The following is a 25812-nucleotide window of genomic DNA, read 5'->3' as shown; positions in this document are numbered from 1 at the left end:
GGAAAAGACATAGAATTCTTTCACTTAACATACTCTCTTTAAGACTCATCCATGAGGCTCAGATTGTGGCTCAGTGGCAGAGCGCTTGCCTAGCATGTGTGAGGCCCTGGGTTCGATCCTCAGCACCACATAAAGATAAATAAATAAAAGTATTGTGTTCATCTACAACTACAATTTTTTTTTAAATAAGAATCATCCATGTGGTAAGCAAGTAACAGTTTCTTCATTTCTTTTCATGGTCAAATAATCTGCTGTTGCATAAATATACCATTTCATTAATCCAGTCATCATAAACCTTTTCTCTTTGTAAGTTGGTTCATCTCAGGTATTTGTTACAGTGACAGAAAGTTGACTAACACACTCATAACTATTTTTCAACGTTGGAGAAACGGCTGGACTATTTTCCACAGCAACTACACCATTTCACATTCCCACCATCAATGTTCGGGGGTTCTGATGTCTCTACATCCTCCCCAAATTCATTATCATGCATCTTTTTTATGATAGTCATCCCAGTGGGCATGAGGCAGTAGGTACTTTGTTATGGTTTAGATGTGCATTTCCTTGACCACTAATGTTGTTAGTCATCTTTTAAAGCATTTGTTGGTCATTTGTGCCTCTTCTTTAGAGAAGCATCTATTTAGATTCTTTGACCATTTTTTGATTGGGTTATTTATCTTTTATTATTGTGTTGTAAGAGCGCTTTATATATTCTAAATACAAGTCCCTTAACAGATACATGACTTGCAAATATTTTCCACCATTCTGAAGGCTGTCTGATTTTGGTAAGGTCCAATTTATCTATTTTTCTTTGGTTTGCTTATCTTTGTCTATTCTATTATGCACAGTTGTTTCCACGGAAAACTGATTATAACGACTAATAAGACAAATGTTTTCTGAAATTTGATTACATCTTTGACATAATCAGTTTATTAACTGCTTATTCAATTAGCATCCCTAGTGTCATTTCTCCCTTTGGAAAGAATAAGAACTGGTGCTGGCGCCCTCAATAAAGAGGAAATGAACAGTCTGAAGTTTTTACCAAGTCCCGTGACTCTGCCCCTGGAGACCTCTCAAAGACAGAACTCAGCCCTCATGCTGTCCCGTCAGGCTTGCAGCTCTCGTCACCACGGGGCCACCTCCGTCCAAATGCCCCACTTCAACCAAAGCTCAAACCTCAGGATACGGACAACAAACACCTTCTCTTCTGAGCCACCAACTCTTCCAGTCTCTTCCAGACTTTCAACTCTGCACCACAACATTCTCCATTCACCTGTCCTCAAACCTCAGACCAATTCTTCCTTCTCCCCTCCCCCATATCAAAGCAGCCTCTCGTACCAGTCTCCAATGTGACACAGCTGTCTCTCTTCACCTTCTTCCTTAAATCCCACTTCACTCCTCTTACTGTCCCTGCTTCCTAAAGTCCAAGCCAACACTCAGACCTCCACAATCTGACCCGACTATCCCTCCTGCCTCATCTCCCTCCACTTCCCTCACCCACACTCTGCTGTGCCACCTAGTGTCTCTGAAGCATCCTATTTCTATTTCGGCCTCTATTCTGTCCTTCATGCCATCCCCACTCCCTGGCCAGGCCCTTCTTTTTCCCCTACATGTCACTACCCTTCCTTCACAAGCCACCCTCCTCCTTCACTCGGAAGCTCTCTGCCATTGTTTGGCCCACGCACATTCACTCATCCATTCTAGCTGTTCCTGTAGGAGATGCTTTCCTGCTAATCCCCACCACCAAAGCCCAAAGCACAGACAGGTACTGGTAGGTTCAGTGGCCTCTACACCAGGTGCTAGGGTTAGAACAGGAGAGAAAATGTAAAACGTCTGCACCTGGCAGAACCCGGCAATTAAGAGAATCATACTCAGTGAGTGTGGGTTCTCAATTGTGCTGTATAGGAAACCACAACCAGGGAGAAAGGGACCTCACTAGAGAGGCCACAGAAGGCTCAGGAGGAGGGACAACTTCTTTGGGCAGCCAGCCTTCTGGCCTTCTCTGCGTGGCCTGACTTCTTGCAGGTAGGCCACACCTCACTCACCTTGGGTGGCTTTAGCACTTGGCCCAAGAGTCACTGCTAAAGCCAGAAGCAATAGCATCTGGGAATAATGAGCCACGTCAGAATACCTGGGAGACAGTGCGGGGCAACTCAAGCCCTGTCCCTCATTAGCTTTGATAACGTTATTTAACCTGGGTGCTTTGGGTTCTTCCTCTATAAACTAGGATGACCATTTCCCTCACAGAGTGGCTGCAAAGGTGATATATCATCTATTATACACAATTGTTTCCATGGAGAAGATATAATTAATCAGGGAGAATAGTCTGAAATCTCTGAATATTAGTTTCCTATTGTTTGTATATTAATTACATATTGTCCGTTCTACTATCATACACAGCTGTTTCCATGGAGAAGTAGATATAAAAAGCATCCCAAAACTCATGGCTACTGTCATCGTTACCGATATTTTATTATTAGAAGATTCAAGAGACAGGAAATGAACTATAAGAGTTGTATACAGGGTCTTCAAATTCAGGCCTAATCACTAATGAGATCAGCCAAATGGACCCTTAAGAAGTGAGTCATCTCTGGTCTGGAAAGGACACACACCCAGCGGGGGCTGTCCAAAAACAGGAAAGCTCGTGCCAGTTCACAGAACTACCCGGCTGCCCTGTGTGGCTTCCTGCTCTGACCTCAGGCTCTGAGGCCAAAGAGACGCTGAGGTCCAAGGTCATCATGGCCATTTCCTAACGGACCTAGGCATTTTTCTATGAAAGGAAACACAAAAGCAAGCCTCATCTTCCCAAGTTTGGCTTCCTTCCCACCTTCCTCCCATCTCCACGTATCCTCTTCTGACTGGGGGGGCAAATGGGTAGTGCAGAACAAGGACCCCCAAAGACGTCACAGCCTTTTAAAATTACATGGCAAAGGAGAATTAAGGCACCAGGTAGGATTATGGTTGCTAATCAACAGACTTTAAAACAGAAATTTTCCTGGATGATCCAGGTGACTCTTCCAACATGGAGAAGGGTGTCAGGAAAGTCAGGGTGACAGGATGGGACAAAGACTCAGCTGGCCACTACTGGTTTTGAAGGGAAGAAGGGGCCAGGAGCCACAGAACATAGGAAGTCTCCAGAAGCTGGAAAGGGCATGATATTGTCTCCTGTTGATTCTCGTCTAGAACCTTCAGAAAATAAATGGGCCTGCTGATGCCTTAATGTACCTCAGCGACACCCATTTTTGGATTCCTGACCCCCAGAACTATAAGGTAATCAACTAATAATGCTGGAGTTTTTGCCTGTGTTTTTGTTTTTTCTGGTACTGGGGAATGGGTGCTTGACCACTGAGCTACATCCCCGGTACTTTCTATTCTTTTATTTTGAAACAGAGTCTTCCTAAATTGTCAAGGCTGCACTCAAACTTGCAATTCTCCGCCTCAGCCTCCTGAGTAGCTGGGATTTGGGGTATGCACCACCGTGCCCCTATAAACTAATTTGTTTTTAAGCCAGTAAAGCTGTGGTAATATCTTACAGAAATAGGAAACTGATACACAGGGATTTCAAACTATTCTCCCTGAAGTCTTAGGGCTCTGGCCACAGTGCCTACGGTCAGAGTGGGAGGCAATCTCACCACTACCTTCTATATACTGGGCTCTAATCAAAGGACACCTAGAATGTTGTCTTAAAGCCACAGGTCAGAAGGACAAGGTGGCCCCATAGGTGCCCAGCACTCACAAGATCCTCCATAAAGAGGAGCAAAAGCAACAGGAGCCCAGCTGCGTTTTGAAGTAAATGATCACGGAAGAACACAGCAAGAGGGAGACTAGAACTTGGTAGGATCCAGAGATCTAGGATAAGACACAGGAAGAAAAACAAAATACACCAGCAGCTGCCACCACACAATTCCAGGGGCAAGTATTTCCTCTTCAGGGGCATGAGGGAAGGAGAGTCCCAGTTAACTCTCTCAGTGTGAGGCAGGCAGTACTAGTTACTGGAAAGGTCCTCAACCCTTATCTAAGCAGCTTGCAGTCCACTTAGATAAATAACCTGAAGTCTACACAGCAGCCTTGCTTTGGAAGAGGATGTCACATCACTTCCCAGTGAACCCCCAGGGGGCTGTAGCCAGGGCCATCTTCAAGCAGGGAGCTACTGTCTGAGTTTGGACTGCTCTAAATGTGAGAAAGCTGAGGGGTAGCCCAGCAAATAAACAGTGACTGTGACCCTTGCCGTGCCCTGCACATAGGAGATGGATGGGGCAGCATGGAAGGGAATGGAGAGTGTCAGCCTCAAGAACCAGGAGATCTGGGAGCGGAGACCAGCAGCATGGCCAGCTGAGTGTGAACTTGGGCCAACACCAGGATTGTAAGGCAGGGAGCACTCCAGTCCTGCATCCCCTCCTCACACAGCATGGTTTCTGATACAGCAGGAAGGGCCCCCGCTGCTGCCCTGCCCACAGGACTGTGCTGAGGGTGCCTTGAGCAACTCTGTAACCCCAGCTGTCACCTGACTCCAGGTGACGCTGCCAAAAGGGGACCCTGAGAGAACTTTACCCAGTTCTAGCCAAGGTCCCACTCACAGGCAGCCATTGCCACCAAGAGCAGGAGAGAGGAACACCATGCTTCCCACTGCTGTCCTGCCCCCACGCGCACCTGGTCTGACCACACCGCTGTCCTGACTGGGTGTGGGTGCCACAGAAGGGGTCCTGCAGTTCTCACAGCCTCTCCCTGGGCAGTGTCTGGACCCACACCAATGACTGTCAGAAGACAGTGCTTTGGGCCCTCACCACTGCCAAGGACGCCAATGCCAGAGGCCCTCGCAGTAGGAGAGAGCGCATCAACAATGCCAGAAACCCCCATCACCTGACAGGGGCCACCACTGCCACCAAAGAACAGCCACACAGTCAGCACCCGCCTGGCTGAATTGCTAGAATGTCACTACTCTTGCATGGCCCACAGGGAAAGGGGTCTCTCCAACTCCATCACAATACACACTGTGCCCAAACTCATTACATACCCAAAGAAGCTGTATGGAGACTGCATTTGAATTGAGGCTAGATTCAAAACCAACACCTCACAAACTGACACCCCAGAGCACACTGTCAACCGTGTGATTACTCAGGTCAGCCCATGACTGTGGTAGAAACACCTGATCCACCACATGCACAAGTCTCAAGGCAGGAACACAAGAAATGAGGGGAAAAAAGTGGGGGGAGGGGGATGTGACATTAAAAAAAAAAATAACTTTCTACCAATAAATTCCAAAGAAATCAATAGTTCTTTCAAACTATCCATAGAATTGAAAGGGGGGGAACACTTTTGAATTCACTGAGTCCAGCATTACAGTGTTATCCAAATTAGGGAAGGACAATAAACAAAACTAGAGACCAATACCCGAGATGTGCACAAGATTCTCAACAAAATCCTAGCAAACAGAATTCAACTGGGATCATTTACCATGATCATTTACCATGACCAAAGCTGTTTCATTCCAGGGATGCAGGGATGGTTTGACGGATGCAAATCAATGAATACAACTCACCACATCAACAGAATGAAGTCTATAATCACATCAGCTCAATACATACAGAAAAACAGCTGATAAAATTCAATATCCCTCCATGATAAAAGTCCTGAACAAATTAGGTATAGAGATGGTAACTCAACATAAGAAAGGCTACATGTAACAGACCCATAGTGAAGACCATACTGAATGGGAAAAAACAGAAAGCACTTCCTCTGAGACCAGGAACAAGAGAGGGTGCTACTCTCACTGTTCTAATTTAATATAGTACTAGAAGTTTTAGCCAGAGCAATTAGGCAGAAGAAAGAGATAAAAGGCATACAAACAAGAAAAAACTAAAACAGGTCTACCCTTTGGTCCCACTATTCACTTTTGGGTTTATACCCAAAAGAAATGAAATCAGCGTACCAATGAGATACCTGCATGTCCATGTTCATGGTGGCACTATTACTGCATGGTCTCTCTCATATGTGGAAACTACAAAAAGTCAGCCTGAAAGTAGAATCGTGCTTACTAGGAATTGGAAAGGGTGAGAGGAGTGGGTGGGACAGGAACGATGGTAGAAAGGGAGACTGGATTTGATCAGGGCACATTCTATGCGTGTATGGAAATATCACACTGAACTACTTTAATACGTTCAGTTAATACATGCTCATAAAGAATAAAAATTTTTAAAACACTGGTCCAACTCCTGCCTCCAGCATGTAGAAGGTCATACACCAGCCGGCAGAGGTCAATCAGCCCCTGTTCCCCAGGACCCTATGGTGACCTCAACCTGCAGCCAGAGACTGCAACTGACATGGTGGAGCAGCTGCACCATCTCCTGCAGGCTAGACCCCCGAGGCACTTGCAGGCATCTCTGATGTTGACTGCTGCTGAACAGCCCCTACCTGGAACCAAAACCAATACACTCTATCCAGTGACACCTTAGGGCTCTTCTACAGGCGTAAGTCTTTCCCTGTGAAAGCCACTTCATAAAACCAGAAGAGACAACAGCCCCACCAGATGCACAGATACCAATACAGGGAAACATGAATAAGCAAGGAGGCAAGATACCACCAAAGATCAGTTCTCCAGTCACTGACCACAAAGAAAAGTCAATTTATGAACTGCCTCAAAAGGAATTCCAAATTATGATCCTAAGAAAACTCAACAAGACAACACAGGTAGGCAATTCAGTGAAGTCAGTAAACTATTCAATTTTGTATAAGAAACCAGGTATCATTTAAAACAAACAAACAGACCAAAAAAAAAAAAAAAAAAAAACTTGGAGCTGAAGAACTCAATAAATAAAAAAAAATACAAGAGACAGTGCAAACAACAGACTAGATCAAACAGAAGAAATAATTTCTGTACTTAAAGATATGTTTTTTGAAATAACTCAGGATGAAAAGGAAAAGAAAAAAGAACAAAGAAAGCCTCAGGACCCACAGAAAGCCATTAAGCAAACAAATATTCACATTGTGGAAATTTCAGAGTATGAGGGATGGAGCAAGGCAAGAAAGCATATTTAATGAAATAATAGCTGAAAACTGCCCAAGTCTTGGGCAAGATATGAATATGCAAATCCATCAAAAGACCCAAATTAGAGTCAATCCAAAGAGGTCCTCTTCGGAGAACACTATAAGCAACTGTCAACAGTCAAAGACTAAGAACTGTAACAGCAACAAGGGAAACTAAAGGTCAAGTCACATCTAAAGACACCCCGTTAGGATTACAGCAAATTTCTCAGCAGAACCCTTGCAGTCCCAGAAAGAATGGGATGATATAGTCAGAGTGCTGAAAGACAAAACTGCCAGCCAAGACGACTAGGCTTGGTAAAGCTCTTCTTCAGAAATGAAGAAGATACAAAATTCTTTCCAGAAAGAACTCACCACCACTAGCCTGACCTTGCAAGAAATACTTAAGGGACTGCTTCACACAGAAGTGAAGGGACAATAATTAGAACCATGAAAACATAAAAAAGTACAAAACCTGCCAATAGAGATAAATACATGATCAAATTCAGCACACTCCTTTACAATACACTATTTAAACTTTCTCTTTAAAAAAAAAAAAAAGAGAGTGATGGAGAGAGAGAGAGAGAGAGAGAGAGAGAGAGAGTTTTTTTATATTTATTTTTTAGTTCTCGGTGGACACAACATCTTTGTTGGTATGTGGTGCTGAGGATCGAACCCGGGCCGCACGCATGCCAGGCGAGCGCGCTACCGCTTGAGCCACATCCCCAGCCCTAAACTTTCAAATCTTTAGGAGGAAGGTTAGAAGACAAAATGGTCAACAGAAACGATAGCTGCAAAAAGTTAAGGAATACACACACAAAAAAGATGGGAATTAAAGGCAAAGAAATTACAAATTGTAAGGGGGGGGGGAATAAAAATCTGTATGCAGCCAAAGTTATTAGTGTAAAACAGTCTTTTATGAGAGTATTTATGTAAGTCTCAAAAGTAACCACAGACATACACACACACAAAAAGTATAGCCAATACAAAAATGAGAAAGAAAATGAAACCAAACCTTATCATTAAAAAAAACTTCAAAGAAGAAACAAAAGACCTAGAAAACAATGAACAAAATGGCAGGAGGTAGGTCCGTATCTCTCAATAATATCTGGAATGTAAATGGAGTAAATTCTCTAAGACACAGAATAAACCAATGAATTAAAACAACTTCAACTACATGTTGCCTAAAAGAGACTCACTTTGCCTGTTTAAATACATAAATAAATCTCACATAGACTGAAAGTGAAAGGCTGGGGCTAGGGATATGGCTCAGTTGGTAGAGTGCTCGCCTTACCTGCACAAGGTTCTGGGTTCAATCCCCAGCACCACAAAAAAATAAATAAATAAATAAATAAATAAAATAAAGTGAAGGGATGGAAAAAGATTCCATACAAACCAAAAAAAAAAAAAAAAAAAAAAAGCAGGAGTAGCTATATTTATCAGATTACACAGACTTCATATCAAAAACTAAAAAGAAGGTCATTATACAATCATGTAATTAATTCAGCAAAAAGATATAACAAATATGCATGTGTGTGTGTGTGTGTGTGTGTGTGTGTGTGTGTGTGTGTGTATCCAACATGAGGGTAAATATATACAGCAAACGATATTAGATTTGAAGGAAGAAATGGAGTGCTGTACAATAATAGTAGGGGATTTCAACATCCCACTCTTTGCAATGGACAGATCATCCAGACAGAAAATCAACAAGAAACATTGCATTTACACCACACTCTAGGCCAAATGGACCTAACAGACATTTCTAGAACATTCTGTACAACAGCTACGGAATACACATTCTTCTCAACAGCTTATGAAATACTCTCAAGGATGGCTCTTACGTTAGGCCACAAAACAAGTCTAACAAATTTAAGAAGACCTACTCATTTCCAGTTTTGTTTTGGTTTTTTTTTTTTTGATACCAAAGATTAAACTGATAGGCACTGGATCACTTAGCCACATCCCCAGCCCTATTTTGTATTTTAGAGACAGGGTCTCACCGAGTTGCTTAGAGCCTCACTGAGTTGCTGAGGCTGGCTTTGAACTCTCGATCCTCCTGCCTCAGCCTCCTAAGCCTCTGGGATTACAGGTGTGCACCATTGCACCCAGCTTCAAGTATTATTTTTTACAATAATCTAAAACTAGAAATTAGTAATAGAGGGAACTTTGGAAATTTCCCAAATGCATGGAAATGAAACCATATGCTCCTGGAGCAACCAATGGACCAAGAATAAAATTACAAAGGCAATTTAAAATTTTCTAAAGACAAATGAAAATGGAAACACAACACACCAAATCTGTGGGATAAAGCTAAAGAGGAAAGTTTTTAACATATACCTACCTCAAAAGTAGAAAAAATCCAAGTACACTGCTTCATGTTACTTCAAAAGACTAAAGGTACAAAAACTAACCTAATCCAAAACCAGGAGGAAAGAAATAACAGAGATCACAGCAGAAATAAATAAAATAGACACTAAATAAATAATCTAAAAAGATGAATTAAAAGAAAATTTGATTTTCTGAAAAGATAAACAAAAACCTTTAGCTAGATTAAGGGAAAAAAAGACTCAAAATCAAAGATTAAAAAAAAAAAAAAGACAGTACAGCTGGATGTGGGGGCACATGCCTATAATCCCAGATGCTCAGGAGGCTGAGGCAGAGGATCATAAATTCAAAACCAGCATGAGCAACTTATAGAGAATCTGTGGCAAAATAAAAAGTAGAAAAGGGCTGGGGATGTGGCTCAGTGGTTAAGTGCCGTGGTTTCAATCCCCAGTACAAAAAAAAAAAAAAAAAAAGGAGAAGATAGTATAACTGATACTACAAAAAAATAAAGGATCATCACACACTGCTATGAACAACTGTAATGCCAACAAATTGGAAAACCTTGAAAAAATGGACAAATTCCCAAACACAAAAAACCTACCAAGATTCAATCATGAAGAAATGCAAAGCCAGATCAATAACCAATAACGAGACTGAATCAGTAATGAAAATTTCAGATCCAGCTGGGCATGGTGGAAAAGTATATTAGAACAGTGTGGAGGTTCCTCAAAAAACTGAAAAGAAAATTACTACGTGATCCAGCAACACCACTGATGCATACACACACAAAGAAAATGAAATCATTGTGTCAGACATATCTGGACTCCCATGCTTACACAGTAGCCAAAATTTGGAATCAATCTAAATGTCCAATGACAGATTAATAAAGAATAAGATGTGGTATATATCCATAATGAAATACTATTCAGTTATTGAAAGAATGAGATCCATCATTCGTGACAACGTGGACAGATCTAGAAGACATTATGTTAAGTGAAAGAAGCAGGCCCAGAAAAACAAATACTATATGATCTCACTCATATGTGGACTAAAATGGCTAACCTCACTAGGGATAGCAGGAACATATCCCAACATTGTAAAAGCTATCTATGCTAAGCCCCAGGCCAACATCATTCTAAATGGAGAAAAACTGAAAGCATTCCCTCTAAAAACTAGAACAAGGCAGGGATGCCCTCTTTCACCACTTCTATTTAACATAGTTCTTGAAACTCTAGCCAGAGCAATTAGACAGACAAAAGAAATTAAAGAGACACGGATAGGAAAAGAGGAACTCAAACTATCACTATTTGCCGACAACATGATTCTATACTTAGAGGATCCAAAAATTCCGCCAGAAAACTTCTAGAACTAATAAATGAATTCAGCAAAGCAGCAGGATATAAAATCAACACCCATAAATCAAAGGCATTTCTGTATATCAGTGACAAATCCTCTGAAAGAGAAACTAGGAAAACTACCACATTTACAATAGCCTCAAAAAAAATAAAATACTTGAGAATCAACGAAAGAGGTGAAAGACCTCTACAATGAAAACTACAGATTGCTAAAAGAAGAAATTAAAGAAGACCTTAGAAGATGAAAAGATCTACCTGTTCTTGGATAGGCAGAATTAATATTGTCAAAATGACCATACTACCAAAAGCACTATGCAAATTTAATGCAATTCCAATCAAAATTCCAATGACATTCTTCATAGAAATAGAAAAAGCAATCATGAAATTCATCTGGAAAAACAAGAGACCCAGAATAGCCAAAGCAATCCTTAGCAAAAAGAGTGAAGCAGGTGGCATCACTATACCAGACTTTATACTATAGAGCAATAATAACAAAACAGCATGATACTGGCACCAAAATAGACTTTTAGACCAATGGAACAGAATAGAGGACACAGATACAAACCACATAAATACAGTTATCTCATACTAGACAAAGGCACCAAAAACATATATTGGATAAAAGATAGCCTCTTCAGCAAATGGTGCTAGGAAAACTGGAAATCCATATGCAGTAAAATGAAATCAAGCCCTTATCTCTCACCATGCACAATACACAACTCAAAGTGGATCAAGGACCTAGGAATTAGACCAGAGACCCTGCACCTAATAGAAGAAAAAGTAGACCCAAATCTTCATCATGTCAGATTAGGCCCTGACTTCCTTAATAAGACTCTATAGTGCAAGAAATAAAATCAAGAACCAATAAATGGGATAGACTCAAACTGAAAAGCTTCTTCTCAGCAAAAGAAACAATCATTGAGGTGAAGAGAGAACCTACAGAATGGGAGCAAATTTTTACCACACACACATCAGATAGAGCACTAATCTCTAGGATATATAAGAACGCAAAAAACTTACCAAAAAAAAAAAAACCAAAAACCGATAACCCAATCAATAAATGGGCTAAGGACTTGAAGAGACACTTATCAGAAGATGATATACAATCAATCAACAAATATATGAAAAATATTCAGCATCTCTAGCAATTAGAGCAATGCAAATCAAAACTAAGATTTCATCTTACTCTAGTCAAAATGGCAGCTATTAAGAATACAAACAACAATAAATGTTGGCGAGGATGTGGGGGGAAAGGAACACTCATACATTGCAGGTGGAAATGCAAATTGGTGCAACCAATCTGGAAGAGTATGGAGATTCTTTGGAAAAATGGAAATGGAACCAACTTCTGACCCAGCTATCCCACTCCTCGGTTTATACCCAAAGGACTTAAAAACAGCATACCACAGTGACACAGCCACATCAATGTTTATAGCAGCACAATTCAATTCAGCTAAATTGTGGAACCAACCTAGATGACTATCAATAGATGAACGGATAAAGAAACTGTGGTATACACACACAATGGAATATTAGTCAGCATTAAAAAAGAATAAAATCATGGCACTTGCAGGTAAATGGGTGGAGTTGGAGAATATCATGCTAAGTGAAGTACCCAATCCCAAAAAAACAAAGACCAAGTTTTTCTCTGATATGTGGATGCTAATCCATAATGGGGGTGGCAGAAGGGAGCATGGGAAGAATGGAGGAACTCTGATAGGCCAATAGGGAGAGAGGGGAAGGATGGGGATATGGAGGTACAAAAAATGATGAAATGAGATGGACATCATTACCCTAAGTACATGTATGAAGACACAAATAGTGTGACGCTACTTTGTGTACAACCAGGGAAATGAAAAATTGTGTTCTATATGTGTACTATGAATTAAAATGGATCCTGCTGTCATGTATAATAAATTAGAATAAACATTTTTTTTTAAATAATAATAAATAATTAAAATGGCTAAACTCACAGAAGTAGAGAACAGAATAGAGGTTACCAGAGATGAGGACAGGGAAAGTGGAGAGAGGTAGGTCAAGAGGATATAAGTAGAAGAGGAATAACTTCCTCTTCTACTTATATCCTCTTGCATAGCAGGGTGACTCTTAAGTTAACATTAAAATGCTTGCTATGCACTCAAAACAGCAAGAGGGATTTTTTTTTTTTTTTTTTTTTTTTTTTTTTAGTACTGGGACTTGAATTCAAGGGTGCTTAACCCCTGAGCCATATCCCCAGCCCTTTTTTATATTTTATTTAGAGACAGGGTCACACTGAGTTGCAAGTGCCTCGCTAAGTTGCTGAGGCTGGCTTTGAACTCATGATTCTCCTATCTCAGCCTCCTGAGTCTCTGGAATTACAGGCATGCGCCCCCATACCTGGTGAGGGTTTTGTTTATATTTCGTTTCAATTTTTCTTCCTCTTTTGGTACTAGAGATTGAACCCCTCAGATGTGCTTTACCACTAAGATAGACTCTCAGCTCCCCTGCTCCTTTTTTTTTTTTTTTTAATTTTTGAGACAGGGTCTCGCTAAGTTGCCCAAGCTAGTCTCAAACTGGTGAACACCCCCTCCCTCTGCCTCTGGAGTACATGGATCATGAGTGGAGTCACTTCTACCCAACTCAGTAGAAGAGATTTTTTCATGCTCTACCTAAAAGAAATAGTAAATACGTATGAAGTGACATGCTAATAACTATGGTATGGTCATTACCATTTGTATACAGGTATTCAAACCTTACCTTGTAACTCATAAATATGCATAATTAAGTGTCAATTAAAGAACCCCCCCCCCAATCAGTATTGTGATGCATCCTGTAATCCCAGCTAGTCAGGAGGCTGAGGCAGGAGGATCACAAGTTCAAAGCCAGCCTGAGCAACTTAGCAAGACCCTGTGTCAAAAATAAAATAAAAAGAGCTGATATGCAGCTCAGTGATAGAATACTTCCCTAGTACGCATGAGGCCTGGGATCATTCCCCAGTAATGCAAACAAAACAAAACAAAAAAACCACTGGTAGAGTAGAAGCTTGGAGTCAGACAGAGCTCATTTCAGTCTTGCTTTACTTAATCTCCCTGAGGCTGAGAGAGATCTCAGGCCCTCATTTATAAAATAATAACCACCTCACAGGGTTGTTAAGAAAATTAAACGTGGCAATGGGTGTGACAGAAGCTGACACTGTGGAAGCAGTCAGGGGACATCAGCTGCATTTCCAGCTTCCTTCCTGCGACAGTCTTCTCTGACTTAACAGCAGGTAGAACCAAGGAATTCCACATTCCATTCTCCTCCCCCCAAAATACAGGAATCAAAGGAAGAAAACTCCACTTTCCCCAACCCACCAAGAGGCTACAGTCCTGCCGGGGCTCCACTCACTCCATAAATCTTTATTGAGTGGTCAGAGCCAAGGTGGTAAACAAAACAGACTCCTGCCTGCCCTCATGGAGTTTCAGTGTAGGGGAAGAGACGGATATGAGTCAAACAAACTACTCCAGCAGCAACAGCTGCAAAGCAGGGGTGTGTTGGAAGGTGGGAAAGGATCTGGCCAGGAGGTGAGAGAAGCTCAAGGCTGATAAATGACTGGACATTAACTAGGTGAAGAAGGGAAGAGATTTCCAGGGAGAAGAAAAAAAAAAACAATAACAGAAAGGTCCTATGGTAGGAAGAAATGCAGAGCTATGGTGTGGACAGTTGAATATACAGGTCTGGAGTTCATGGGCACCCTCTGGGCTGGAGGGGTAAACACGAGAGCCAATATGAGCAAGCTGTGACTGAAGCAGGGGAACGATTCCTAGAGAGAGAAGAGGGCCTACGACAAATATTTAACAGCCAAGAGCTGGAGGGTAGCTTCAAAGGAGTCTGGAAGAAGCAGCCTAAGAGGTGTCACATCATGGAAGCTAAGGGAGGAGTCGACTGTGTGAAATTTAACTATAAGGCACGGCTGTGAGGCTGAGGCTCCATGATTAAATATGGTCCCTTCACCTTCTGAATACAGACTCCATTGCTCTAAGGCTTCTTTCTTTAAAAAAATGTTTTTTTCTCTCTTCTCCCCTCTCCACCTCCCTAAGAAGTTTAGGGAGACAGGGTTATCTTTTCTTCCCCAAGTTAACTGCCCTTACACACACCCCAATACAGGAAGGAGATGCCACCAGCTGAGGATGTGAGACGTGAATATCTCCCAAATTAATAAGTGAATCCATCGGGGCGCCCAGAGCACACCTGGAATGTAACCCTTAAAGAGTGTCTTTAAAACCCCCGTCCCTCCTGATTGGGAGAGTCAAAGCCTTTGGGACAGAAGGCCCCTGTGTTTCTCCTTTGCTAACAAAGCAATAAATCTTCTTTTTCCTTTTTTCTCAAAACCATGTCCTCATTATTAAATTGGCATTGGGGACAGGAACCGAGCTTTCAGTTACAGTAAGAGGCCACTGACTGACAGGACCCGGCTCACCCAGCTGGGCAGCAGTATGGAGAGGCCTTGATATCTAAGCACTGGGGGCCTATGAGATCTCCTGGAGGGGCCTGGGAAGTGACTGGCATATTACATACAGGCTCTCCTGCCAGCAGCTTCCTGGGAGGAAGAATGGAAGAACAGAGACTCGAAACATCTGCCACTGAATCCAACGATCCGGCCTTAGGAAAGAGTAGGTACCAGCCTAGACATATCCTCTGTCATGATGCTGGTTAAATATGCATGGCTTTAGAACTAGGACAGGACAGTACTTGATCTGACACCAGGGTGCAGGACAGGGGGCTCTCCCACTCCAATAGCTAGCAAGGCACCTAGACTGGGGCCTCTAGTCGCAGCATCAGCCGCAGCATCAGCACAGCTGATTTCCAACACTCCCGCCCTCAGCACCCGACCTACTTACCTGGCAAGACACCTGGACCTTGGACTTTGACTGTCTCCTTGTCCTGCTCGTCCACCTGCTCTGAGTTCTCGACCACCTGTTCCAACTCTTCACTCAGCTAAGGGGAAAAGCAAAGCGGGAGAACAGGTTGGCTGCGTCCGCCTTGCTTTTCTAGACCAAAATAAGAAAGCAGAAGCTGCGACTCACTGAACTGTCACCAAAAACACCACATGATGTAGTGTGACCCACAAATCAGGAAAATAGAGTTCAGAAAACTCAAGGAACTTCCTTAGTTCCCTAGGACTTCGGTAACAAAGTGCCACAAACTGAATGGCTTAAAACACCAGGACTATCTTCTCTCACATTTCTTGGAGGCTAGGAGTTTGATATCAAGATATTGGCAGGGTTGGTTCCTTCCAAGAGCTGTGGGGGGAAATACATCCCATACCTCTCTCCTAGCTTCTGATGTCAGCCAGCAATCCTTGGCATTCATTCCTTGGCTTACAGATGAATCTGATTTCCAATCTCTACTCCATCTTCACAAGGTATTCTCCCTGTGTCTTCACAGGGTCATCTTGAAGGGCACTAGTCATGCAGGATTAGGGCCACATTCTACTTCAGTATGACCTTACCTTAACCTGAAATCACCTTATTTTCAAACAAGATCGCAGTCTGAGGTACCCAGAGTTAGGATGTCAACATATCTCTTTCAACCTACCACACACACCATGGCCATAAAGTTTGTGAAAGAAAAAGTTAGGAGTCAATCCAAGTTGGTCTAGTTCCAAAGCCCAAGTGCTCAACCTCTTCCTAAAGGAAGAGGAAGAGTGGCTTTGAGTTGGCTGAGAGAGAAAAGGGAACAGTGAAGTTGCAGTCAGAGCTCTCTAGGACTCTGGCTAAAGTCCACTGACTTGGGCTGCAAATGGCAGAACCAAGTGGGAAGGGAAGTCCAGGTGACAGGCCAGCCTCATCTCACTTCATCAGTGTTCTCACCTGTTAAAGGGGAGAAATTATACCACTGAGAAAGACAAAAAGGATAACAGTGATAATCACCAGTCTCCATAAAATTAGGAGGGAGGGCAGGAGAGGTCAGAGTTGGGAGGAGGAGCTGTCACTGAATTGGGAGGCAGTGGGGTAGTTTTCCCAAGTGTCTTCTCAGGTACACAGTGTTAACACTTTCAAGGTACTTCAATTAAAAATTCACCTCCAAGAGACTTGAGTTAAAAAAAAAAAAAAAAAAAAACTCTTATGCATCTGTTTCTCTTCCATCTCCTTTACCAAGCATACACCCCTGCCCTTTAGAATCAGGCAAAAACCTCCAATTTCAAGCCCTCAAATCACATTAAAAAAAAAAAAAAAGAAAAGAAAAAAGCAAAGTGAAAAAATAAAAAGGAGAGAGCTGGGAGGTTGGGGAAGACATCATAATATACAGGCCTCTATACGAGCCCACAAAAGGGAACCCCAGAGTCTCACTGGCCAAAATGAGATGAGGTTGTTAGAACCAGGAAGCCTCAAAGTTCTATGATCCCAGCTTCACCTGGATTCATCCTGACCCACACAGCAACAACCTCTTACCCAGTTCCCTTCTTGATACCTGCAGCCATAATAAGCCCACCTCCTTGCCTACCCCTTCCCTCAAAGCCAAAATTTCCTCTCAGCAAAGACACCTATCTCAGAGCTAGGTCCACTCAAATAATTCAGGCAAGAAAGATGCAAGTCATTATCTGGGCAATCTTCTTGGGACTTCAGAGTACCATCCACCATGGGAATGCCCCCAGTGAGCAACTGACTCACCTGTGGCCTTGCCCTTGCAAGTGGGATAACAGTCCATAAGTTAATAAATATTTTATGAGCCCTGTTAGGTGAGGAGATACTGCAGACTGTGTGTGGAGCCAGGAGGATCCTGTTAAATCTGGACCCCAAAGTTCCCTAAAGAAGGAACTACCGGTCATTCTCTGAGGACACTGAGCTCAGCACTTTCCATATACTAACTCATTTGTGAACAGTGAGTGTCTAGTATGACCAAAGCTGAAGTGGGTGAGGAGATAGTCAAAGTAATACATAAAAAGTTGAGCTGTACATGGTTTTGAATCCTTGCTGAGAAGTTTGGCCCGTTCTGGGTAGATCCAGCATCAGGGCTATGAAAGGAAAAGGCTCTGGGGTCAGGGAAGACCCTCAAAGCAAATGTGGAGAATATGAGACTGGAGAATGAGGGGGTGATTAGAACAGACACAGGAACACAAACTGGAGGAAGAGTTGAAGATGTGGACCTGAGTAATCTTGGCAAGTGAGAGGAGCACAGTGGAGGAGAATAGGAGAGGAAGATTACCAAAGATGACCAAGGTTCGGGTGGAGAGAGGAGAGCAGTTTCACCCACAGGCTTAAGAAGCCAGGAGGAAGAGTACTCGGAAGGAAAAGCTGGAGCCTCAGCTTGTACTCATTACAGACAAGAGACAAAGAACTGGAGAAAGTGATCGTTAAAGTCGTGGGAGGAGGTGAGATGGAAGGGAGAGGAGCGAGAACAGCAAGGTCGGTGAAAGTACTTTTTTCAAAGTTAGGTGGCCACCAAAACAAGAGATAATGATCCCTGCCATTTACCAGCCACGGGGACCACGCGGCCTCGAGCTAAAGGAGAGCTGATGCCCAATGCGCATCTGAGCTCGCCGCGAGAAAGACGCACCCGGTTCCACTTGTTGCAAAGAACCTCGCTTCGGTCGACTGGCCGCACTACGGACCGGGACCAAAGGGGCTTTAATCATTCACCTGCTGGTTACGGGTCGCGGCTCCAGGGACCCGACTCCATCCCCCGGCCAATCGACTGGCAGCATCCGGAGGAGGTTGGCACCCGCGCCGCCACCCGGCTTCCTTCCTTCCTGCTGAGTAGCTCCTCGGCACCCCGGGACCCTCTGAGGACGCGCTCACCCCGCCCTTTGGCTGCACAGCCGGATGCCCCCACGCAGCCCGAGCTCCCCGGCACCCCACCCCCAGGATCCCGAGACCTCGCTCCTCCGCCTCACAAGAAACTCCCTTCCTTCCCCTGCTCCCTCGTACCTCCTGGTAGGATGTGGTGAGTTCCTGCCGGATCATGGCACTGACCAGGGCTAAGGTACACCTGAGTCCGCGACAGCCCGGGAGATGCAGGGAGTGAGCACCGCAGCTGCAGTCCGGGGACCTGCCGGCTCCGCAGAGCAAGACCGGTTCCAAGCTGCGTCCCAGACACCAGGCGTGACGCGCTAGGCGCATGCGCCTCGCTCTTGCAGCCGCCCGGGCGGGCGAAGGAAGTGCAGGGAAATGTAGTTCTTGGCAGGGCGCCCCTCGCCACCCCTGGGAAACAGGAGCCCAAGTGTTTGGCTGGGCCCGGCCAAACCCCGGCCTTCAACGCGCGTGCCTCTTTGTCTCTCACTTCCTCTCTCTGTTGGAGGGGGAGGGTAAGTGGAACAAAGAGGCCAAATCAGATGGGTAGGACCGCCTAATCTATAATTGCAAGCGGAAGCTTGGTTCGGCAATAAATGTCTGGAAGAGCGCTTTGCATGTTACAAAGCATTCTCACTTTCTGCCCTTGATCCTTCAAGGGCCCCTCTAGGAGGAATATTTTTCTCCCTATTTTGCAGATGAGGAAACTGAGGTATCTTGTTTCAGAAAGGATGGAAGAAGAACAGTGTGATCAAGTGAAGATTATATATCCAAGAGTAGACTACAGAATTCATGTTCTTTCCATCATTCCTGAGGCACACACTTGGAGTCGGGAGTCCTAGTTCTTGTCCTTGCTCTGCCCCTCACCCTGTAATCTAGCAATGAACAGAGCTCACCTGTTTCTGCCTCAACACAACTGCTAAAACCTGCTCTGTTTCACTGGGCTTCATGGGAGCCAAGAGAGTTCGTGCAGTGACCACCCAGAGGTGTTATTCAACCACAGCAGAAGCAGGGAGCCCTAAATGTGGCAGAGAATTGGGTGTTGGCCCTATGGAGGGTGGACTTGAGGACCACCCACATCTCCCATGCCTGGCTAGCTGGTCTGAGTGGCCACCCTGAGCTGCTTAGTGGTGAAGCAGATAGAGGCTGCTTATTATGCCTTAGTGAATGCTGCTCTGTGTCCCCAGCAGCTGCAGCTTTGCAGCCCCCTCCACTCAGGCCACTGGGCCTCTTCCCTGCTGACATGCACAGTAGCACCAACCACATCAGATCATCCTGGGCCTCCTGAAGCTAACAGTGGGAGGTCCCATGCCTCTCATGATCAACCTGTTCAACCCCAGGCCCTCTGCTCTTACATCTATTAAATGGGACAATATGTATAGCACCCAACACATTGTAAGCACTCAACTGCACATTTGTTAAATGTGAATAGAACACTTAACACCAGTCATTTCACTTATCAATTAAAACAATCAACTAATTAAATCTTTTAGTGCCTTCATGCAAAGGTGGTTGGTAGAACATGTCACACAATCATAAAATTTTAGACTGGAAGGAACTAAAGCAATCTATTTCAGTCCTATCGTACCTCTCTGCTCTTTGTTGGTATGACTAAACTGGGAAATGATGGTCTCCCTTATTTGAGGAGATTAACTGATTAATATAATTTTTAACATAGTTTAAAAAATAAAATGTGACACAGAGTGTGGTGGCACACCCCTGAAATCCCAATGGTTCTGCAGGTTGAGGCAGGAGGATCACAAGTTCAAAGCCAGTCTCAGCATGGTGAGGCACTAAGCAACTCAGTGAAACCCTGTCTCTAAATAAAATACAAAATAGGGCTGGGAATATGGCTCATCAGTCGAGTGCCCCTGAGTTAAATCCCCAGTATCAAAAAATAAATAAAATGTGCCAGGCATTGGGGTATACAAATGAATGATAGCCCAATATTCTTGCTTCTGTGGCTCTTCCATGCTAGTGTACAGAGATAGACCATAAAGTAGAGCTTTCAGTCCTTGATGTCCCCAGGTCTCTCTTCCCCTTCCCTTGTGAGCACACACTAATCAAATTTTCCAACAGAACAGTGGTTATCATGGTCCCAAATGACCTCTGCGTTGTCAGATCAGATGCCATTTCACCATGTTTCTCTTTCTTGATTTATCAAGGACACTGGACTCAGCTGATCCTCCCTTCTCCGTGATACACTTTCTTCCCTGGTTTCTAGGGCACCTCCCACTTTGCTCCTCCCTGGCTTGCTGCTCCTTCTCAGCCTCCTGTACTGACTTCCCCCTCATCTCAGCGCTACAGAGTGACCTTCTCCTTTCTCCTTACTCCCTAGGAGTTAGTGAAGTGGTCATCTCTAGTCTCGTGATGGAATTACCATCTGAACCCTAGAGATTCCTGCTATGATTTGAATGGTGTCCCTTCAAAATATGTTGAAATTCTGACTTCAGTATCTTAGAAATTTGGAAATAGGGTCATTGCAGATGTAATTAGTTAAGATGAGATCAAAAGGTCACTTATGACTCTACCACTTTGGTTTGTCTGGCAGAGGTACTTGGACAAATTACTCCTGTGGGAACACTAACCATGTGTTGTGTGGTGAAGGGATTCCTTAGCCCAATAAGCCTTGTGTGCATAAAAAATGATGGAAGATAATGTGAAGACAGACACAGGGAGAAGACCACGTCATGACAGAAGCAGACGTTGTAGTAATGCAGCTGCAAGCTGAGGTGACTTCAGTTATTCACATGCTGTTTACAAGTCCCAACTCCCAGGTCCTGACTCCATCCCTTGGCCAAACAATAGGCAGTATCCCAAGGATTTCCAGCTGCCAAGAGAAGCTAGGTGCATGTCCTTGTTGACACCTTGATTTCAAACTCGTAGCTTCCAGACCTTGAGGGAATAAATTCCTGTTGTTTTAAAGCCTTCTAGTTTGTGGTTCTTCTGTGCAGCAGCCTAGGAAACCAACACAGTCCCCAAGTGTATACAAATGCATGATTTCCAGCCTCCCACTCTCCCCTGAGGCTCAGGCTCACTGCCCAGCTTCCTGTGCCTCTTCTCCCCTGATGCCCACCTGGCAGCAGCAGAGTGCAACTATGGAAAGCACAAACCCTGTAGCCAGAACCCCCGGTTCTCAGGCTTGGCTCTGCCACTTCCTGACTTTGTGACCTTGGGAAATTAATTTCCCTGTGCTTCAGTGACCCCACAAGTAATGTGGGAACATTACCACCAATTCATAGAACTCTGAGATGTGAAGAATTTAGAACATTATCTGGCACATTTTAAGTAGTAGATTAGTGTTAGTGGTTATCTCAAGGTTCAAAGCCAAACTGGGGAATCTTCTTACCCCAAACTTGCTCCTCCCATCGTTCCCCCACACTGTTTTAAACCCCATCCTTGAATTCACTGTGGCCAAAATTCTTGGAGTCATTTCAATTCCTCCCTTTCCCTCACACCCCACAACTAAATCAGCAAATCCTCATGGCTTTAATTTAAAAATGTATTCAGAATCTGAGTACTCTTCACCGCCTCTGCCATGGCCACCCACTCCAGCATTTCTCATTGATTATTTTCCGTGGCCTCCCGGCCAGGCTATTTCTACCCTTGATGCCATGTAGGTTTTTCCTGACAGAGCAGCCAGGGAGAGCTTGTTAAAGTCAGATCAAAGGGCTTCTCTGCTCCAACCCTTCCAAATCCAAAGTTCCACAGTGACCTACAAGGCCCAAAGGATCTGTCCTCTAGCACCCACCTTTCCTAATACTCATGCTCCCCGACTCCCCAGCTCCAAGATGTTGAGCACATTTCAATCTAGCACCAGGCTGGGGGTATAGCTCAGTTGGTAGAGTGCCTGCCTTGCATGCACAAGGCCCTGGGTTCAGTCCCCAGCACCACAAAAAAAAAAAAAAAAAAAAAAAAAAAAAAAAAAAAAAAAAAAAAAAATCTAGCACCTTTGCACTGGATATCCAAAAGAAGTCACTTAGACATTCAAAAGAAATAGATGTACACATGACTCACTTCCTCATCTCCTTTCAGATCTTTTTCCAAATGTCAACTTATCACCTTCTTCTGAGAAACCCATTAAAACAGCAAACTCCATTTTCAACAATCCTTCTACTCCACTTTTCTTACTAACACATGCACCTTCTGACCAATTCATTTATTTTCAGTTTCCCTCCATGAGAGTGGAAGCACCAGGAAGATAGTTCTTTTTTCTCTCTCCCTCTCTTTCTTTTTTAGAGCTTTATAGTTATACACAGTAGTTGGCTTCATCCCAACAAACTCATACATGCATGGAATTCGATTTCAGTGCATGATTCCCTGCTCTTTTCCCTCCAGTCCCCTGTTCCTTCTCCCCTCCCCCATTGAAGGTGGTATTCTTTGTGCACTGCTGAATCCCAGTACCTTTGATGGTGTTCTTCTTTTACTAGTTGTTCAAATAGTCGTTGACTAAACAAACAAAAACAATCTCACCTAGCAATAAAAGCTCAAAAGAAAAAAAAACTGGGCACTGTGGCACACACGTATAATCCCAGGGACTCAGGAGGCTGAGGAAGGAAGATTGCAAGTTCAAAGCCAGCCACAGCAACTTAGTGAGGCTCTCAGGAACTTATCAAGACCCTATCTCTAAAAAATATAAATAAATAAAAAGGGCTGAGTCCAATCTTGGGTACCTAAAAAAAAATAGATATGATAGGGCATGACAGCAGCTATGAGTGGGGTACACTAATTTATCTAAGCAACATTAAGGGATGCCGCAGTCTGGCTGGGCACAAAATCACGAGCCACTCAAGCAAGAACAAACTTTATTTTTTGAAACTGCCGCCAATGCCTGGTACGCGCCCGGGAAGATCACACGCAGCGTCCCCCCCCCCCCAGTTCTCCCGGAACCCCAGAGCAAGTTTGTCCCCCGGAATTCCCTCCTACTGCACTTCCCCAACCAATGACAACTCTCCAGGAGTCCCGCAGCAGGCCGAGGTGAACAGCAGGAGTCCAATATCCATATGAATGTAAATCTTAACATAATCATATCATCTCAATGGCTAGCTGGCGTCACCTTTCAACCAAAAATGCCATGCATCATATTACTTGGCTGTGGCTCTTAGCAAAGGGAGGCCTCATGAAAGAGAGAGAGACCTTATGATGGTAGCTACTTTTGAGACCTGAATGACAAGGGGCCAGCACATGATGTTCTGCATCCCCTGGCAGAGAGCATGGGCACAGTACAAAGGCCCTCTGCTGAAGCACAAGCAGGAGGCAGTGAAATTGGAGAAGGCAGTGTGATCAGAGAGGTAGGCAGGGGTCAGAAACTGGAGATTGGGTTGAGCTGATCCTGGGCTTATTTATTCTCAGATCCATTTTTCCCCTCTCCTGTTCAACTGCGGGTTGCAGGAACTGGCCCCATGTGCTTGGTTTCCACAGAGTTAGGTCAAGGAAGTATTGCCAGAGATTAGAAGGTGTCATGATAAGGGAAAAGCCAGGGTTTTCCTCTGCACTCTCCTCTTTGCCTTCAAATACAACTGCTAGGCCCTTCCCTGCCTCTGGCAGCAGCTCTTCTGTGACTTCATGCACTACACAACAGCTTCATATCAGTCTAGCTTCCGCCAGGTGACCCAGGCTGCAGGAGCCTGGTACTAAATACCACCTCCTCCCTCCCACTGGCAGGATGGTGACTTCCTTCTATTGCTCTTCTCTAGGTTGCCTTGGGGTTGTTGTCTTGGCCTCTTCCATCATCTATGTAACTTACTACCTATATCACAGCCATTCTGCTTTGCTAAGAATAATTTCTATTTTCCTTGAAGGTGGCTGACTGATTCCAAGTAGTTTGAAAAAATGAATCTGGGTTCAGGTAGAAAAGAACAACTGGGCCAGGTGTGGTGGTGTATGCTTGTAAGCCCAGCGGCTTGGGAGGCTGAGCCAGGAGGATCCCAGTTTCAAAGTCAGCCTCAGCAATTTAGCGAGTCCCTAAGCAACTTAGCAAGACCCTGTCTCAAAATAAAAAATAAAAAAGTCTGGGGATGTGGCTCAGTGGTTAAGTGCCCCTGGGTTTAATCCCTGGTACCGAACAAAAAACAACAAAAGAAAGAATGAAAGAAAGGACAACTGGTGGGCGGTGGGGGACAACTAGAGAAACCAAGGGCATATGAACGTATTATTGAGTTATATGCTTTCTCGGCACCCCAAGGAGGAGGCAGCTACATGTGATCAGTAGAAATTACAGTAGGATCTTTTGACTTAACAAAGGTCCTGACGCACCCTATAGAAAAAGAAAGGACTTGGGCAGAGAGGCAGCACACTCTGTGGTACAGATGCTGTAAAGGGCCATGCCATTCTACCCCAGGAACTTAGAAGGGCCTCTTCTAATCCAGAGGTCCTGTGTCATGTACAGCAAAGTTTACGTAACCTTCCATGTCCATTATCATTGTTAGTTTCAACACAATCCTATGAAAAGGGCAGGCTGGCATGTTACTGAGGCCACAGTTGAGATTCAGAGGGCTAGTGGACAGATCCTGTTAAGGTCATTCTACTCCAGAAGCCCATTCTGTTGAATAAGTAAATGTGTAAACATTTAGTACAGACACTGAGGGGAGCTATAACCTGGTGGTTAGGACAGACTTGAGAACACGTGGCCTGGGCTTGAGTCTTGCTTCTGCCACCTGCTATGTGACCTTGGACAAGATACTTTAGGTCCCTGCACTTTAGTTTCAGAATCTGAAAAATGGGGGATAATAATAATTTTTACATTATGGAGCTATAGTGAGGCTTAAATGAGTTAATATGCATAAAAGTGCTGGTACCAGTACCTGACACAGTAAGCCCTTCTGTGGTCTCCTTTGCCAGTTCTTCCAACCACCAAATGTTGGCAGGCTCAAAGAGCTCAGGCCTTGGTCCCCGCCTTCTCTCTCCCCATATGGATTTCCTTGGCTATCTCATCCAATTCTGTGGTTTTTTAGATGTAATCTATGCACCAATGATTCCAAAATGTATTACTCTCCCCTAATTCCAGATTCATATATTCAACTACCAATTTGCTATTTCCAGTTAGATGTTTAACATGTATCTCAAACTGAAAAGCTCCAAACTGATCTTGATGGTCTCCCTCCAAAACCTGCTCCTCCTACCATTTCTCTTATCTCAGTAATTGGCAACTCCATCTTTCCAGCTGCTCAGGCCCAAAACCCTGATCACCCATAACTAGTCTCTGTCCTTCACTTCCCTTATCTCATTGGCCAGAGAATCCAATCAGCCACAACTTCAAAACAAATCCAAAATCCAGCTACTTCTCCCCACATCCCCTGGTCCAAGCCGCTATCAATCATCACTTGCCTGGATTATTGCATGTCCATTTTCAGCATAATAGC

General features: G+C 43.9%; 1 protein-coding gene across 2 annotated transcripts in view; it reads right to left on the bottom strand.

Annotated features, from left to right (window-relative positions):
- Nucleotides 1-18812, bottom strand: part of PACC1 (proton activated chloride channel 1) — a 39682-nt gene extending 20870 nt beyond the window's left edge. The window contains exons 1-2 of one of the 2 annotated variants that reach the window (XM_081298656.1): nt 18590-18812; nt 15560-15656 (exon numbers count right to left, since the gene is read on the bottom strand). In XM_081298656.1, coding sequence (XP_081154782.1) covers nt 15560-15656; nt 18590-18781 — 289 coding nt within the window. In that variant the 5' untranslated portion in view covers nt 18782-18812. The remainder of the gene's footprint in view (nt 1-15559; nt 15657-18589) is intronic. The other variant, XM_081298657.1, reaches the window with a different exon arrangement.
- Nucleotides 18813-25812: the final 7000 nt, after the last annotated feature.

Source organism: Spermophilus citellus, assembly GCF_964194105.1.
Source record: "Spermophilus citellus genome assembly, chromosome: 6".
Taxonomy (NCBI): Eukaryota; Metazoa; Chordata; class Mammalia; order Rodentia; family Sciuridae; genus Spermophilus; species Spermophilus citellus.
This window is presented reverse-complemented; position numbering and strand designations above follow the sequence as displayed.